At 42.9% G+C, this 18,293-nt stretch overlaps 1 protein-coding gene across 2 annotated transcripts in view; it reads left to right on the forward strand.

Moving 5' to 3' along the window:
- The first annotated feature begins 2,211 nt into the window (after positions 1-2,211).
- Positions 2,212-18,293, forward strand: part of LOC108280571 (nuclear factor of activated T-cells, cytoplasmic 1) — a 62,011-nt gene continuing 45,929 nt past the window's right edge. Inside the window, exons 1-3 of one of the 2 annotated variants that reach the window (XM_017495696.3) lie at positions 2,212-2,648; positions 7,387-8,371; positions 9,571-9,730. In XM_017495696.3, the coding sequence (XP_017351185.1) occupies positions 2,525-2,648; positions 7,387-8,371; positions 9,571-9,730 (1,269 nt within the window). In that variant the 5' untranslated portion in view covers positions 2,212-2,524. Of the gene's footprint in view, positions 2,649-5,961; positions 6,156-7,386; positions 8,372-9,570; positions 9,731-18,293 lie in introns of those variants that run through there. The other variant, XM_017495697.3, reaches the window with a different exon arrangement.

Genomic DNA, 18,293 nt, shown 5'->3' on the forward strand with positions numbered 1-18,293 from the left:
CAGGGTTTATATAAAGGGGCAACGGTGGCTTTGTGGTTAAGGCTCTGGGTTACTGATAGGGAGGTCAGGGGTTCACTGCCAAGCTGCCACTGTTGGGCCCTTGAGCAAGGCCCTTAACTCTCTCCCCTCCAGGGGGCGCTGTATCATCTCTGACCCTAACATGCGAAGAAAAGATTTTCAGTGTGAATATGTGATAAAAAAACACTCATCAGCATTATATAAACTTTAGCTCCTTTTCTTAGACGCTTGTACACTACAGCAAATCTGACACACATTTTTTTTTTGCATTGAAAGCCTCATTCCCTGTAAGCAAATGAGCTTGTGGAATGCAGCTGCATCCAAAAAGCAAATACGAGCTCCGAGAGTGGTGGTGTGTATGTTCTGAGAGTGCACTCTCGCTCCTAATGGCTGCGGATGTATCGTTACAAGATGATGATCCCTCTCTGCCTTACATGCCAGCGCTCTTTTCAGACCTTTGATGCAAATTCTGAATGAACTACTCTATTAGTCAGACGAGCGCTAATTACGCCCCCATGGCGCCGAACGCACAACACCCTTCGACGCTCTTCTGCACCGAGGGCTCTTATCGCACGAGCATCAGAAACGGAGGACCGCGATCAGATTACAATCTTAGACTGATTCAGAACTAGAAGACGTTGTGACTAGAAGATTTCTTGCAGTCTGGTTGCTCAGCTCATCCCTAAACACAAGGAAACCGTTTCATGATATTAGAATGGAAAATATCAATTGCTCTCTTCACAGCTCTGTGCTTTTCGGAATGTCTAACGAAACCAAAGTTTCCCTTGCTACAAGGGAAACATGCCCTAGATGAGTCGTCAGTGTCACCGCAGACATCGAAGCAATCCGAGCAGGATTAGAACAGAACAGAACAATCTCGCAGTAACCCTCGCAAATCTTTGCCAAGTCTCAAGTGATTTTAATCTTAACCACCAGTGCTTTCTAGTCCACAGAAGAGAACGTATTCCAGAGCTGAAACTAAAACACGTCCTGGAATTCCACCCAAGACTAGATCGACAGTTCCCGAATAGGTTTCTGCGATTGAGATATTTCAGTCAGAACCCTTCATTCATCGTTAAGTGCTTTATCCTGGTCAGGGTCAGGGTGGATCCGGAGCCGATCCTGGGCTCAAGGTGAGAGTACATGCCAAACGGGACACTCGTCAATCGCAGGGCTCCGTGCACACACACGTTCACACCTGGCAACAACTTAGAGTCGTCAATACCTGAAGTGTGGACAAGAACAAGGGAAGAACATGACATGTTTGTAACCTGAGGATCGGATTGAACCGGGGACCCTGAAAGAGCAATACTACCTGCTGCACCTCTGTACTGCCATCGGTGCAGTGGTGCAGAAAAAATAAAGGTGTATTTGTGTACTTTGAGGGCATAACCCATGTTTTGTAAATGTGGCATGAAAATTGTATGCAAATTGAAAGCATGACTATTGTAATATCATTTGCATATGAGTGGCCTGACGAATACTGGCCTACCAGTATTCCCAGTATAGGCACCGGATCTAAACCCTGACAGGGTGTGTACCTACCTCATGCCCAGTATTCCTGTAATAGGCTCCAGATCTAAACCCTGACATGGTGTATACCTGCCTCATGCCCAGTATTCCCGGTATAGGCTCTGGATCTGAACCCTGACATGGTGTGTACGTGCCTCGTACCCAGTATTCCCAGATCCACTGTGATCTTGAGCATGTAAAGCAGATACTGTACAGTAGATGAGTAAATAAGAGGAATATCTCGATTAAATCAAGTGCCTCTGTGTGCAAAATAGTTTACAAAAAGGAAAAATGGCACTATTCAGAAACAAACAAACAAAAAAAGCAAGATTATTTCACATGGCTTGAGGGAACTATAGGGAATGATTTCAGCATGCATCAGTGTGTGTAATGATAATACGCTTGTGCAAAATAAAGGTAAGAGTAATATATATATATATACATTTAAAAATGTTATAATAATTCATTATTAATAGCTTGCCGTGTCACGGACGTGGCAACAATCCGTCCAGAAATCATGATGTGCGCAGGCGGAATCCCTTCTCGGAGAGATTCCCGCCGCTGAGAGGCTGCCGGGGGGCGCGACCGGAGGGCGGCGCATGGGATTCGGGAGGCGGACGGGGTAGGGGAGGTGGAGTAGGAGGGTATTTTCCAGGTTTAAATACAGCGCGGTGCGGGAGCTCCGTAAATAGTCGCGTCACACAACGCCGGTAATAATAATAATAATAATAATAATAATTAAAAAAAAAAAAAAAAACCCACGGAGGGCTTCACTATGAGATGCGACAGAGCGCGTGCGGAGTGACTGATGCCTGACGCGCTGCGCTCTAACGAAACGCGTAACACGCACGCAGCGGACCGGATCGGGATGCACAGTTTACACTGATCTCGCTCAGCGTTCACAGTTGCGCCCGCGTGATTTTTATTCTTTTTATTATTATTATTATTATTAATTGTGTTGGAAAGTTTGCGCGCTCCCGTGTCGAGAGGGTGAATGCCCGCGCCTGCGTGCACGCGTCCCGATTCGAGCGCCAACTTCACACGGCCAGCTTTGGGCAAACGGAGAGGACCCGAGCTCTGCTGCTCCGCTCAGTTCAGCATGAAGTCTGCGGAAGAAGGTGTGTGTGTGTGTGCGCGCGCGCGCGCGCAGCGCTCTGCTCGTTGTATATAACCTGCTTTAGCTCAACCTGATGCACTGTGTTTGAATTATTATTATCATCATCATCATCATCATCATTATTATTATTATTATTATTATTATTATTATTATTATTATTATAAGAATTACAATAAACAGACTTAATAGTGATTTGCACACTTCAATAGTCTAATGATGCAACTTGGATTCAATTGGACAATACAGGAGAAAGGAATAGACATACATTTTCTATAATAGACTCCACACTTTGGTAGTGCTTTTCAGAATAAAACTATATAGCACACACCCACCCTTTATATGCCCACTCATAGTGATGCTTAGAGTAGAATCATCTCTATCTACTGTAGCATTTTACTGACTGGTGAATGGACTCATGTCTGAAGTGGAGTTATTTAAACACACTAACCCTAACCCTAACCCAGTAACAAAATACGCTCCTGCCTAAAAAGTCGATTTGAATGGGAAAAAAAATAAATACAGTAGAATCCACATCAAATCTAAATCCATAGATTCCTGAACATTGCTTTAGGAGAATCGCAGATGCTTTCTTATTCACTGATTAATCGACTCGTGTCTTGGCAACACTGTACATGAACACTGCTAATACTAATAAAGATGTTTTGAGATGATGAAATTAAAACAGGCATAAAGTTTGCATGAAGTTTTATACTGAAGTTTTCGGTAGAACTGTAAACGAGGTGTTACTGACTGAAGGATTCTCTCATGTCTTGTAGAATGAAATGCTTTGGCAAATATGGCAATATTGTCATTCCATTAAAGCAGCCTGGAAAAGGATAGAATTGAACAGAGATGTGAGTTTGTATGAATTTCATGTTGATGCCTTTAGTTGAATGATATTTATTATTATTATTATTATTATTATTATTATTATTATTATTATTATTATTATTATTATTGGACAGACATCTGAAATGCAAGTTAGTCAAATGTGTTATCAATAATGTAATCCGTCCTTTCGAAGTAACTCGATTGACATGTCCTGTAATGGGACGATAGAATAGAATAGAATAGAATAGAATAGTATAGAATTTGTTGATGCCTTTACTAAAAGTCAAATGCATGATCAATATTGTCAATTAAAAAGAGCGGGTTAATATATTTACGATAGAATAGAGATGCAATTTGTGTTAATTTTCTATTGATGCTTTTAGTAAAAGTCAAATGCCTAATGGGCATTGTAACCTAAAAAGAGTAGGTCAATATACTTACTTTAAAACTGAATAGACTCGAACAGAATAGAATAGAGATGCAGTTTGTGTTCATTTTCTATTGACGTCTTTAGTAAAAGGCAAATGCCTAATGGACATCGTAACCTAAAAAGAGTAGGTCAATACATTTACTCTAAAAGAGAATAGAATAGAATAGAATTTGTGTTGATTTCCAGTTGACGCTTTTAGTAAAAGTCAAATGCATGATCAAGATTGTAACCTAAAAAGAGCAGGTTAATATATTTACTATAGAATAGAATAGAGATGCAATATGTGTTAATTTTCTATTGATGCCTTTAGTAATAGTCAAATGCCTAATGGGCATTGTAACCTAAAAAGAGTAGGTCAATATATTTACTCTAAAACAGAATAGAATTGAATAGAATAGAGATGCAATTTGTATTAATTTTCTGTTGATGCCTTTAGTAATAATCAAATGCCTAATGGGCATTGTAACCTAAAAAGAGTAGGTCAGTACATCTACTCTAAAACAGAATAGAATTGAACTGAATAGAATAGAATAGAGATGCAGTCTGTATTAATTTCCTGTCAATTACTTTATTAATGCAGTATCACTACTGAAACCTAATGCACCCAGTGCCAATATATTGACTTTGAAGAAGAATAGAATAGAATAGAATATTTGTATGAATTTCATGTTCATGCCTTTAGTAGAATTTTAAACGTTTATATGTTTATTGACTGATTTCTGGGCTGATATCTGAAACCCAGTGAGTTAAATAATGCCTTATCGGTAGGACCATGACAAGCTAGTTACTTTGAAACAGAATAGAAATGAATAGAATAGTATTCTAGCATTCTAGAAGGTGTGGCTTTTGATCAAGCCTTGCTGCGTACTTGTTAATGTGTTGCGTCTTTCTCACATCATGTCAGTCATGAAACCACAAGCAGACCGTTGTAACACCTAAGAGTTTTGTTGTTGTTGTTGTTGTTGTTGTTGCACCAGAGCGCAGCTGTTATGGCCACGAATAGAATCGCCCGTCCCTGTGATAGTTGCATCAATATGTTGCAATATTGCTGCCTCAGTTTTTCTGTTTCTTTTTTAAAAAAAAAAATGTTTTACTCAAGTGTGTGAGTCCAGTCGGGATCAGGAGTGCATCATTTGTTAGGAGACGAACGCTCGCCGTCCGTGATACGGGAATGTGTATCAGGGAGTTCATGATGGATGATGGATCTCCGTCTCGTACGCTTACTCCAGTAACTAAAGCGCACTGATGTCATGGGCTGTGCGTCGATTTGGGGTTCCTTCTGTCTGTCTGTGCGGTTTGGGGGATTGCATTACTGTGGTGAGGGGAGCATGATTATTCGTTGCAGCCCTCTGCTTTTAAGCCTCATAATTGATAGCAGACTGCTTGGTTTGGGTATGCATGTGTGTCGCCTCAGCACTTGAGCCCACATGTGTGTGTGTGTGTGTGTGTGTGTGTGTGTGTGTGTGTGTGTGTGTCCTCTCAGCTCTTCAGCCTGCTGACGACGGCAGTTTTCTGCACCCCTCTTCCCATGTTTTTGCCCAAACCTCTGTCTCTTATACCCATAATTCCGCCAGACACACAATTAAGAGGCTGACTCTCCCCAACTCAGGCCAGTGGGTGAGTGTTTAAAAAAAAAAAAAACAACAACTCCAGACTCTCCTGTAGGCTGCACATGTGGACACTTTGCATAAGGTAAAATTCCATCAATAGGGGCGACTTCTGCTTTATCTGACCATGCATTCATGCGCGTGGTGGACGGCTACACAATCTATAGTCGCTCACTTTCCTGTCAAGCGACTCCGCTGAGCCTGAAATGCAAACAAGCCATACCACGAGAAGAGAAAACCCCCGTGTGCATGTACGCAACTTCTGCAGACGTACCTGCTGCTCTTTTCTGCAGGGAGTGTGTGTGTGTGTGTGTGTGTGAATCACAGTGTGCCTCAAAGTAGTCGAAAAAGGAACTAGTAAGGGGCGGATCTGTCAGTGAGAGAACCCTCAGAATGAGGCGGCAGGTGGTTTTTTTTTTTTTTTATGAGAGTAAGGAAGAGATAAGAGCTCTGGTGTGACTGAACAGGATGTCAAAAGCCACTGCTCTGCTCTGCTAGAGGAGCTGCTGATACACAGCGGCGCTTAAACGCTCCTTCCTGGAGACACCGAAGATGGGATCCGGCCAGAAAGAGCCCGAATTCGATTTCAGCTTTCTGTTTGAGTACGGCAGCCGAGGCAGAGAGATGGAAATGGAGAGAGGTGTGTTGGGCAGGTGGCAGTGTGTGTGTGTGTGTGTGTGTGTGTGTGTGAACATGTATGTGTATGTGTAAAGTGTCTATGAGTGAATATATTTTTTCTCGTTTGATAGACATAAAAATATATAGTGTCTCATTAGTTTATTTATCTCTGTAAAAGGTGATATTGAGTGCGTTTACACTGGAAGTAAATGCAAAAATTTGCATGTTTTATTCAAATTTGCTAAACAATTTGGTATGTTTCATTCAAATATGGCAAATTTGGTAACCATTTCATTCAGATTAATTCGATACAAAAGTGTTCTTTGAGTTATGCTGGTGTGTGTGTGTGTGTGTGTGTGTGAGAGAGAGAGAGAGAGAAAGAGAGAGAGAGAGAGAGAGAGAGAGAGAGAGAGAGAGAGAGAAAGCGAGAGAGAGAGAGAAAATTCTTAAATAAATCAGATTGCTTTAAATTTTTTTTTTTTTTTTTTTTTTTTTTTTTTTTTTTTTTTTTTTTTTTTTTTTTTTTTTTATAAACCACAAAGTCTATTCAAGAGTGACAGCTATTTTTTTTCGGTGCATCTGCTTCTGGAAATAGTCTGTCACACACTAAATTTAGTCAGTCTGCCCACGCATTCTGTGGTGCATGACAGGTTCATCATTTCACGTGGTGTCCTGGATGCATACCGCTGCAGTTAGCAAATATAGATTGAGGTGAAGGGGACGGCCACAAAAAAAAGCATCATTGCTCAAACAGAACGCAGTGTTTTCTTTAGAAACCTGAATGGGAACAAATATAGGGTCACGATGAGGACAGTTTGATTATTTTTTTTACGCATTTTGTTGTCCTTTAAACCAGTGAAATCGTTACATTAAGTAAAGGAAGGCATTAAAATAACTGGTACAGATGAGCAATAATCACTGGACGGTTGTTGGAGTTTCTGGTTCTATCCTTGGTACTTTTTGCACAAACCCCTTTTCTGTTTTTTTTTTAATTAAAAGAACTCAAAGAAGCGAGAGTAATTTGTTGTATTTCTATGATTTAAGACTATAAGCTAACCTTACTCATCCCCTTGAGCTAACCTTAAACATTTGTTACTTTCCATATGTTACCTCATGCAAAGTTTTTCATGCCTCAGAGTACATTTTGAAGTAAGCCTCCGTGGTGCTGCTTTCTTTCACTTGCAGTAATAGATGTGCCAGATGTTGAGCTTTTGTAGTTTACTCATCAGCATCTTCTTCTTTTGTCCTTGCAGAGGCTTTTAGCTACACGCCAAATGTGAGTCTGTCTCTCCCACTTGGCATGGCCAATCCCTGCCTGGCATCTCAGTACCACAGTCTTCAATCAAGCCCCGTCATTTCAGTCTCATCATGCCACCAAGCGAGCTACGGACTCCACGAGAGCGCCATGGCTCCGAACTACTACTTCCCCGGGCTCCGTCCCAATGGCGCACCCCCTTTGGAAAGGCCACGCATTGAGATCACTACTTATGGCCAGATGCCTGAGGAAGAGGTGGAGGAAAGTGGGACCATGGGCCCTGTGGCTAAGCGAGTCAATATCGTGACCTTGACCTTGCCCAGTGCTGATGGGTACCGCGACCCAAGCAGTCTGAGTCCAGCAAGTAGCTGCAACTCTGAGGCTTCATATGAGTCTGGTTTCTACAACTATGAAAATTCACCCCAGAACTCACCGTGGCAATCGCCCTGTGTCTCGCCCAAAGGCACATCCATTTCTATGCTGTCTTGCCCCCCTCATGGGCATGCCCCTGGTCCATCCCCTCGTCACTCCCCTTCCACCTCTCCCAACGATGACATCGGAAGTCATGGCAAGCGGAAGTATAGCTTCAACGGCACCCCTTATGGGCACGCATCAGGCATCTCGCCCAACCACTCGCCCGGGGCTTCGCCTCAGGGTTCACCAAGGCTTGAAGAAAACTGGCTGGGAACCACTAACCAGTACACCAATTCAGCCATCGTGGCAGCCATCAACGCCCTCAGTACAGACGGCTTACCCGATCTCGGGGATGGTGTTCCCAACAAGAGCCGGAAGACCAGCGTAGAGCACAATTCCAGCATGAGCCTGAAGGTGGAGCCGGCAAACGACGATCTAGGCACGGATCTCGGCCAGGAGGACTATACCAACTCAAACCGTATGCCATTCAAGAAGGAGAGCTATTGCTCAGGATTCCTGGATGTTCCTCCTCACCCATACTCGTGGCCCAAGCCCAAACCTTACCTCAGGTACAAGAAAAATTCCTGATCTATTTAAATATTTGATGTTAGGTTTATTGACACACAGGCTTCAAGCACATGGCTATAGATCTTGAGTGATTTATTTGTGTTTACATGTAGATTATAACTTACTACAAAGTCTCCTCCTTGGTATCTTATATAAAACTAGTTTATATATTCTAAGAGTAGTAATAGCAGTAGGAGACCGAAGGCAGAAAGTTCATACGTATTTCATAAATCACTTTTCGAAGGGTGGCACAATGGATTGTGGACTAGTTCCCATAGCAACCTCGACACAAACACTTGCTAGCACACGATTTTATTATTTTGTTGTTTTTACTGTTTTTAACAGGCCTCTCGGTCCGCCTGTGGTCATAGTGCACAAGTGTGTATGCGTGTACGCACTTTCCTCCGCCGGCACACTTTCCTGCCGGAAATCAAGTGTTTGAGGGTGATAGTGTGGAACAGGAAGTGATGGTGTCAGTGCTGGTGGCGCTGGCTGCAGATTCTCCTTCCCTCTCAGACGCATTAGGCTGATAAAAGGCAGATAAAAACGCAGATAAAAGTACAGAGGGAAGCCGGTTCGTTTTGGGTCAGCAAACACACCAAAAGTTCCAAGAGGATGCCTGAGATTGTGTTGTTTTAGGTTGCATCGTCCAGGCATCCGGGTGTGCTGAAATGTTGTTCCGTCGACGTGTGTTTTCACGTGGGAATGTGTCCTATCTGGACAACGGAGAATCAACATTCACAAGCGCAAAACAAAACACAGTTTTAAAAAAAAAAGAAAGGCGTTTTCTGAACTGATATTATACCATCATTTCGGTGGAACCAATTTCATCCACTTAAAAGCACAAGCGCTTTCGTGGAGACCCGGACTGATGAGCTGTCAGACCGTGATAGAATGCATGGAAGACTTTAAATGGAACACATGCTTATTTCATTAATTCTTCTAAAAGGAGAAGAAGAAAAAAGAAAAAAAAACGTCCACAATTAGCTGCCAGACTTTGGAAATTTAGTATGTCAGGCTGTGACGACAACAGATTAGATTAGAGACAATGATGAAACGGAGGGGTCCGGATCCCAAACGCTTGCCAGAGCAGGCCGAAAATCTGGTTTCACTCATCCGATTAATGCCTGCAAGACGGGGTCTGTGAGTGTGTGTGTAATCCATAAATCTTGACGAAGTGTTCTGTCCTCTAATTTGGTAGCCCGTCTCTGCCGGCTCTTGATTGGCAGCTGCCGTCCTGCTCAGGTCCTTACAATCTGCAGATCGAGGTGCAGCCCAAATCTCACCACCGTGCCCACTATGAGACGGAGGGCAGCCGAGGGGCAGTGAAGGCCCCGTCAGGAGGGCACCCTGTGGTGCAGGTATGCTAACCTTTCTTTCACTATCTAGAAAACCTTACAATATAACCTTACTCTAACTTGTCTAATCCACCTCATTCAGCTAATCACAAACCTGGGGGGGTCGGGGGGGGGGGGGGGGGGTTACCACCAGTCACTTGATGGAAAAAAGCTTTTCTGAAAGGCGAAAAATTTACATATAACCCCATATATATATATATGTATATATATGGTGTTATATGTAACGCTGTTTATAGGCTTCAGCTGAGCAATCAGCATCTCAAATCGAGTTCTAATTATTTATTACCGTTACAATTATTTGTTATTAAGTGATGATAACTATATAGTTATGTGGTTAATTTAAATAGACATTTAAAGAATGTCACATTATGTCACATTAATGAATTAACGAGGCCAGGCAGGAAAAGCGAGAGGAGATATTACGAATGTGAAACTGGGAAGAGGGCGGGGCTTCCAGGGTGTCTGAGGGGTTCATATCGGAGAGTTAAAAACACTTACACAGCTGTCAATCGTTCCAGATTCACATGCCGAGAACTTTAAAAGAAAATACACCTCATTTATAGAGTATGACTGGGAAAACGACGCAAAAGTGCCTTAACTATTAACAATGACAAACGCGTTACTTATCTTTTACTTATAACAAAGACATTACTTATCTTTCGAGAGATTTAAAAATGTAATTAAACGTGTACTTAAGGATCCTGGAACTGGAATGAGCACTGCATTTACTCTGCGATGAAGAAACACAGTTTTATTGCACACGACTTTCTCCTTGTTCTTTTCTGTATAAAACGTCTTGACAGGGCCAGTTTTGCTGGCTGACCATGAGAGCTTTTCAATAAGGGCAGGCGTGCATTTGAGAGTGACAGAAAGAAAAAGAGAGAAAGAAAAAGAGAGTGTGTATGTGCTTTGTGAGTGACATGCTGGTGTGTGTATGTGTTATTAATGGACCACGAAGTCCGGAGTCGATCGTCTACACCGTTTGTAGGAGCGAACTGCAGTGGCGCATATTATCGCAATTACTGTGGAGCGAGAGCACCGCGTCTGACTATTGTGCTTGGCAGGCGTTATAGGATCCACGTCACTCTCACCTGCATTACCTAACACGTGTTAGAGAAAAAGCGTTCTCTATTTTTCTCTGTCTTGAACTTGCCCCTTAATTCCCTTCTTGGTTTATCCAAGGTGGAAAGTGCACTTGAAAGTGCAATGCTACATGTGTGTGTGTCTGTGTGTGTATGTGGTCGGGAGTGACGTGCGTGTGGCCATGAAATCAATAATGTAATACATTCAGACGCAGACACACTGGCGCGGTGCTGCCGTCTCTTGGTAAAGGCAGTAGTCGAGGCATTGCAGCTGTTTTCCAAACCCTTATTTTCTCCCCAGTCGAACACGGGCACTTTCACTTCCCAGCACAGCAGCTGCTGCCCAGCCAGTTTCAAACCCAATTCATCAACTCTCAGGTGTTATTTATAATCCATTTCCTCCCCCAGTAGAAGTCATGTCTCAATGTTGAAGGTGAATTTGTTAACACAGGCCTGCAGGGAGGTAGACCTTAACCAATGTAGCCTGTCATAGGCTTGGTACTGAGAGCTGGACCTGACTAAGCTTATGCCACTCCATCTCTCATGGGTACAGTGTTAAGAGCAAATAATGGGAACAAAAATATAAACACTGGTACCTTTAAGCTGATTTGACTGAAGCTGTAACCTTTATTCTAAGTCTATTCTAAGATTGACACGATATGGCCAAAACTTTGTGGAAACCTGACCTTCGGAACCATATGTGGTAGTTCCCCAAGCACGAAGTTGGAAGAACATCATTTTATAGAATATCTTTGGATGCTGTAGCACTAAGATTTGTGTAGAAGAACTTGAGTGTCCTGCACAGAGCCCTGACCTCAACCCCACTGAACTCCTTGGGGATGAACTGGAAGGCCAACTGTGCTCCAGGTCTCCTCACCTAGCATAAGCGTCTGACCTCACTAATGCTCTTGGGGCTGAATGTGTGGCACAATAAAAGTCACGCTCCAAAATCTAGTGGAAAGCCTTCCCAGAAGAGTAGAGGTTATTATAACAGCAACATGGGGAATCAATCTGGAGTGGGATGTTCAACAAGCACATCTGAATGTTATGCTCAGGTGTCCACAAACTTTTGACCATAAAGTGTATTCCAATCTCCACTGGGATTCATATATTTGTATGACAGCCACCGATTATTTTACAGCTTTTTTATATTTCAAAACAGTAGAATTTCCCTTTTGCAGCGTTTCAGTTGTACAGTGCGATTTGATTTTCTCTGAAGTTGAAAAATACCACTTCAGTGACGCACTTCATCTGCCATGCTCGCATTGTTAGCGTGCTTCGACTTTTACTTTTCTTCACTGTGATTTAAAGCCTTAACTGCTCTAGTTCAGGGGAAATATACGAGGGCTTTCGTCAGCCTGCAGCCTCTCGAGCAGACAGCAGAAGCTTACTCGCTTTCTCGAGTGGGTTAGGCAATCCTGCCTAGTGAGAGAGGTGCTGCGAGAAAGGAGCTTCAGCTTAGTCACGCTTCAACTCTTGCCAGCATTTGCCATAGATGATCCAAAGCTGAGAGTAGAGTGGGTTTAATTTTGACCCCTCTTGCCTTTTTACTTACTCTCCTTGCTTGAGCATCATTCACATGATGGCTCCCAGGGTAAGGCAGTAATGAAGTGCAGGCTTTGGGCGGATGGATGGCAGCCATGGAGAATGGCAGCAAGGGGGAAGAGGGTGTGGGGCACAGGGAGTCAACAGGCAGGCAGCTGAGGCTCGGCAGAGCTCCTTTCCCTCTGGGACCCCCTGCTTCCTGCTGATTAAGGACCCTAGGCACCAGTGGTGCCCCTACAGAGGAGTAGGGCATGGTATGGGGGGGCAGAGAAGGACAGGAGTCCCACAACCCAGCTGATGCTACCGTTCTGGGACTCCAGGGGCATTGTCTCACTGCAGGTGTCATTTCTGGTGAGGCGTTCATCTCTCAAAAGTGCTCCCAAGTCAATCCATGGGATGACACTCACTCCAAAATGTTTCCTTTCATGCATCAATACACACACACACACACACACACACACACACACACACACACACACGTTGCTTCTATTGTGGTGGTGACACAGTTTTCCTGGAGAGTAGCATTGACAAAACAAGAATACAAACAAAGTGGTAGCCACCAGTGGCGCCCATCCCTTGTCAAACAGAGCCACATCACACTTCATTTGTATAGTGAACACATGGGGTTTGACTTTGAATTTTCTGTCATGTGATGTAAACAGCTGGAACACCAACAAAAAATGGTGCCCCCCCCACACACACTTCTCCCAGGCTGGACTGTTTGTCTGCCCCCTGGTATACTCATTAGTTATCATCGAGGGTTCCACCATAATGAGCAGAGGTGTTTTTCTAACCCCTTTTACCGCTGCTGCCAAACACACAGACTTCCCTTTGTTTAGGAAAGTTCCTTTCATAGAGGTGACATCACTCTCCCTCTCCACTACACCGCTGGCAGACTGGAGACCAAAGCTTGAGAGAGATGCCCCATACTGACCAAAATTTCCTTCCCCTACTTAGAAAACGATCTGTGAACTGACCATTCCATGTTTGCCAGTACCCTTATTCCTGATCTCCTCAACTCTTGTATTTGCCCATCTGGGTTATTATGGAGGAAGCTGACCCCGGCAGCCACTTTTCCTCTTCTTTAGCTACTGCCAACCGCAATACTACTGGGGGGTGTCCGTCTGTGGAAAAGGCAGATTGTTGCACTACAGCCATTGCCAACATCTACATGATGGTTTTCAGAAGCATTCTGGGGGGAATCTCAAGGTCTACCTATGAGGGAAAGAGCACCTCAAGAATGATGGGTTTTCCATCAATTTGAAATGAATATCGTGAATGTTTGCCAGTGCTGAATTACATGGAATTATGTTTTGAGGAGGGTGAAGACCAAGCTGTGACTCGTTAAGTATTCACATAACTCATTTCTATGTTATAAAAACTTTAACTGGCATTGGTTAAACTTAAAAAAAAAAACCATATCTGATAGTCAGGATGCCGAGTAATCTGATTCCCTTTTGCATGGAGTGATTCCCCATGTCGGGTACTGCTTGGGTGCTCTGATTTCAAAGCCTGAGTTTTGGACGAATACTACGAAATGCACTGGAGATCAGAGATTTGCTCTCTGAAAACATGTTTCTCCAGAAAGTCTACTACAACCCTTTGAACAAGCCTGGAATCCCCATCATTGTTTCATATTGAAGCCCAGTTGACAGCTCTATTTAAAAAAAAAATCAAGAATCGTATCATCTTGCAAATAATTACTGTCTCATGTTTATTATGTAAAGATCCATTAAACACTCCATGCCCAGATTTCCTTTTCTTTGAGGGGCTCCCCTTACTCAAGACCTCGGTATTGGGAAACCACTAATTGCAACCATGGAGTAACTCGAAGAATGCTGTGCGACGGCAACATTTTCATTGGTCTGAGGTGCTGACCACAGATTTATGAGGTAAGGCATCGTTGGCCGCCACTTAGATCACGGGGCACTGGAATCCTGCACACGTCAGTGTGTAGCATTTGGCAAGACACTCTGGTACTAAGATGTTTTAAGCCATCGATTTATACAGTGCTTATGATCTCTATGATCTTTGGTCTAGACATGGGGAGCTCTAAACGTTGGCCCTCAGTGACATTCGTTTCGCATTTGCGTTTTAATACCCACCACAGACTATTGTCACTCTGCTGAAAACCATTACAGCGACACTGATTACTGAGGCAGCCAATTACAATAAAGCAACTCTCTCACAAACAACTCTCTCTCTCTTTCTCACACACACACACACACACACACACACACATACATACAGCAAATACTATGCGAATCAACAGAGAGCTAATAAAAGGGACTCTAGGGTGGAAGAGGGAAGACTTAGATGAGCGAGGATTTAATTTGGTACAGAGAGGCCTCGCTTGGTTACCGTCAGCGCCTATGAGCGAATGTGATAATGGACCAAGGTTCCCCTCCCTCCTTTTCTCCAACCTTGCACTCTTACTGTTTCTCTCCCTCTCCCCCTTTCTACGCCACGTGGACTAGACCAGTCATGACATTCCTACTTACCACCGTAGAGAGTACAAGAGACAGAAATAAGAGCAGGAATGAGTTAGAACGAGTGACATAATGTTAAGTAATACAGAGAAAGAAAAAGTCCAAATGTTGCTCACTTAATGTAACTCTCTGATGTCACCACTCATCAGCCTCTCATTTCCTTAAACAAATGCGCCAATTGCAAATCCTGGAGCTGTGTGACCCTGCAGGACTGATGCATTTCCAGGGAGGACATTTCACTAATACCTAGGAGCCATACCGATATAGGAAGTGCTTCTGCAGAGCATGTCATGTGCCATATTAATTGTGGGTAATGAGAGCACATTTCCTTATTAAGGAATTCTGTTGATTTATATGCGGAGTTGCCAGATAGACCTAATAAACTGGCAACTCAGGCGATATGGAGAAAAAAAAACTATATACAGTGAGTTGCCTGTTTATAATTGATTAGATAAGTAAACCTAATAAACTGGCAAATCAATGTAAAGTACGAACAGACCTTGAATACAAGAGATTTTGGCTTTCTCACAGGCGGACAGAACTCTCTCATGTAAAATAGTAAAACTCGGTTAGAAGAACTACGATCCATGATTTGATTTTATATTCCTTATGTGAAACATGGAGGTTGGCGAGGAGGATCCGGTTTAATAAGACTTATGACTAATCCCTTAAGGAAATAAGCAACCATTTTCTTCCTCCATAACAAATTACAAGATTTTAGCAACAACAAAGCTGACTTATTTATTTATTTATTTTTAAACTGCAATTATTGGTTCGATACTGACAGCTGCTGGCTTTAAAAAAAAATTAAAATAATAAAAATAAAAACATCCAGTGAGTGGCATTTCTATGGGTGGAAATGAATTGACCAGGTAACTCAAATAACCACTTGTACCCACCATGGTGAGCTACAACAGCAGACGACCACATTGGGTTCCACTCCTTTCAGCCAAGAACACGAATCTGGACAGTTGAAGATTGGAAAAACATGTACAAGTGTGCCAAACATTGTGGTCAGTGCGAATAATTAACACGCACCCCAGAGTCCAGATGAGTCACCGGTATTTCTAGTGATAGCTTCAAAGTAAAATTGAAGTGAGACATTTTTTTGACATATACTGGAGCATCGAAAGAACATAAAGTCTTAGGCACCCATCAAGCCAAGCCAACAGACCTCAACGCAATGCTCTGAAAGAGTCATTTGGATTTCATGGTCTATTTTAGACAGCGTCTCACTGTGTACAGATAAAGACAGAAAAAGTGAGAGAGTTCAGGAGAGCACATATGGTCAACGAATCTAGGGAGTTTGCCCAAGGGGGACAAAAACATGTTACGTTACTTTCAGGAAGACCGGCGTCAATCCGAGTTACCTGACCTCATTCATCACTTCCCTTTGTGCATGAGGTCACTTTTGCTTTGAATGAAGCCAGCCATGATTGTCGCCCTACACCGCTAGACCTGTGAGCTCAAAAATCATTTCCGTCAGACACTTAAAAGCTGAGGTTGAAAGAGCACACAAAACCATGGCAGTCCACGATGAATATAATACCGTAGTGTACGTGGTGTGGAAGCAAGAACGTCAGATTATCAACAGTACTTAAATAACCATTTTCTTGATCAAGTGCACAAAAAAACACCGTCGCAATATTTTCCCCTTTTCCGCCCATTTGTCGAGAAGTGCTTGGTAGCACACGGGCCTGTAGCTAATTAGCTGTGGTGACACAGCGAGTAAAATATAATAAGCAGAGCGAGTGCCTCTGGTGAGATCACCTTGGAGATAAAGTGCTCTCTAGAGAAGCAAGGACTTCAAGAAGCCCCTGACCCCAGCATGCCTTGCTGATGACTAGCATATGTGACTAGCGTTCAGGGTCAGGACAGCTGTTGAGACTCTGAAGGGAGAAAAAGAGCCAGGAGTGTGGATAGATCATTATCTAACAATCGCTGGCTTAAAAACGTGTCATTCTTAACCATTCAGCTCAGTGTATGACGGTTAGAAAGACCTTCTTTTAAATAATGGATTTTATATTAGCATTTATCTTGTGTATCATTATTCGTCTTGGGTTATATATTGTGCTTGGAAATCCATAAAAAAAAATTTAAAATATATATATATATGCTCAATGCCTCATGTCATTTTATGAAGTGTAGTCACTATGACTTCTTTTGAGCCACTCAAAGTGTGGATAATGCAAGTTCTGCTTCTGACATGATCCTTCAACCCTCCAAGGGGTCACTTGATGAACATCCAACAACATGAAAAGTCAAATAGAATGGCTCTTAAGGTGGCAGTGGGGTTGGGGGGGTCATCAGCGGAAACTAATTATGGCAAGTTGGTGCGGCCATACAATGTTATATAATGGGATGTAGTATAACGAGAGTTCATACATTCATCTTCAGTAACCTTTTTATCCCGGTCTGGCTAGGGTCACAACGTGAAGCAGGAATACACCCTGGATAGGACAGCACACACGTTCAATCAATTAGGGGCTTCAGTGTAGGAAATACACCTACCAGTATGTTTTGTTGAAGTGGGAGGTAGGAGGAACCCAGAGAACCTGGTGGAACCCCTGACTGGATATGAGAGAATGTGAGAAAATCTGCACAGACAGTAAGCCAAGCTCAGGATTGACCCGAGCTATGGTGGAAACGCTACCTGCTGCCATATAATGAGAGAGTCATTCACAATTAGGGCAGTGTTGAGGGGGAAAGAACGTCCATTTCATGTTTTTTTTTTTTTTTTTGGGGGGGGTTATCAAATAATTAGCTTGTAGTCTGCACACATTTCCAGAAATGCCTCACTCTCACTCCTCTGCCGGTCAATATTTCGCAAATACACCAATCCTCCCTGACCCCCCGCCCCAAACAAGGGCCATTATATAAGCATTAATCAGATTAAGTCATAGGTTACATGTGGTCTAGATTCTGTTAGATGAGTCAATCACTTAAATAAGCATAGCCCTATTATTTAGCTTGACATCCTTACCATTTTGACTCGGTCACTGAATGAAATTTCATAAGCCTAGACCTGAAATTGCACAGTTTGGGATTTACCACATGGACTTTATTTTGACAGGTCGTTCTTATTTGCTTTCATGGCAATTGAACATGTGGCCAGTAAACTCCAATTGGATTGAGTTCTGGAGGTTAATCTTAGCCCCTCAGAGGGTTTTTCTTTGCTCTTAGTATTTTCTTTTTTACTGTTTTCAAGGTGCAGTCCAGTTGCCCACCCACAGTGTAGAGACTGCAGCCATGCAGACTGAAAGATCTGGTTACACCAAAGTCCGTTCTGTTGTACCATTATGGTTGCACCAAAGCCGCTCATCCGGCATACAGTTCTTAATCCACTTCTACATACGTTCCTCAGCAAATGGCCAAGGATAGGCACAACCCTGTATTTCAGAATAAGTCTAGATTTACAGATCCCACAGCAATCCGAACACACTGACATAC

This window comes from Ictalurus punctatus, chromosome 20 (genome assembly GCF_001660625.3).
Source record: "Ictalurus punctatus breed USDA103 chromosome 20, Coco_2.0, whole genome shotgun sequence".
NCBI classification, from domain to species: domain Eukaryota; kingdom Metazoa; phylum Chordata; class Actinopteri; order Siluriformes; family Ictaluridae; genus Ictalurus; species Ictalurus punctatus.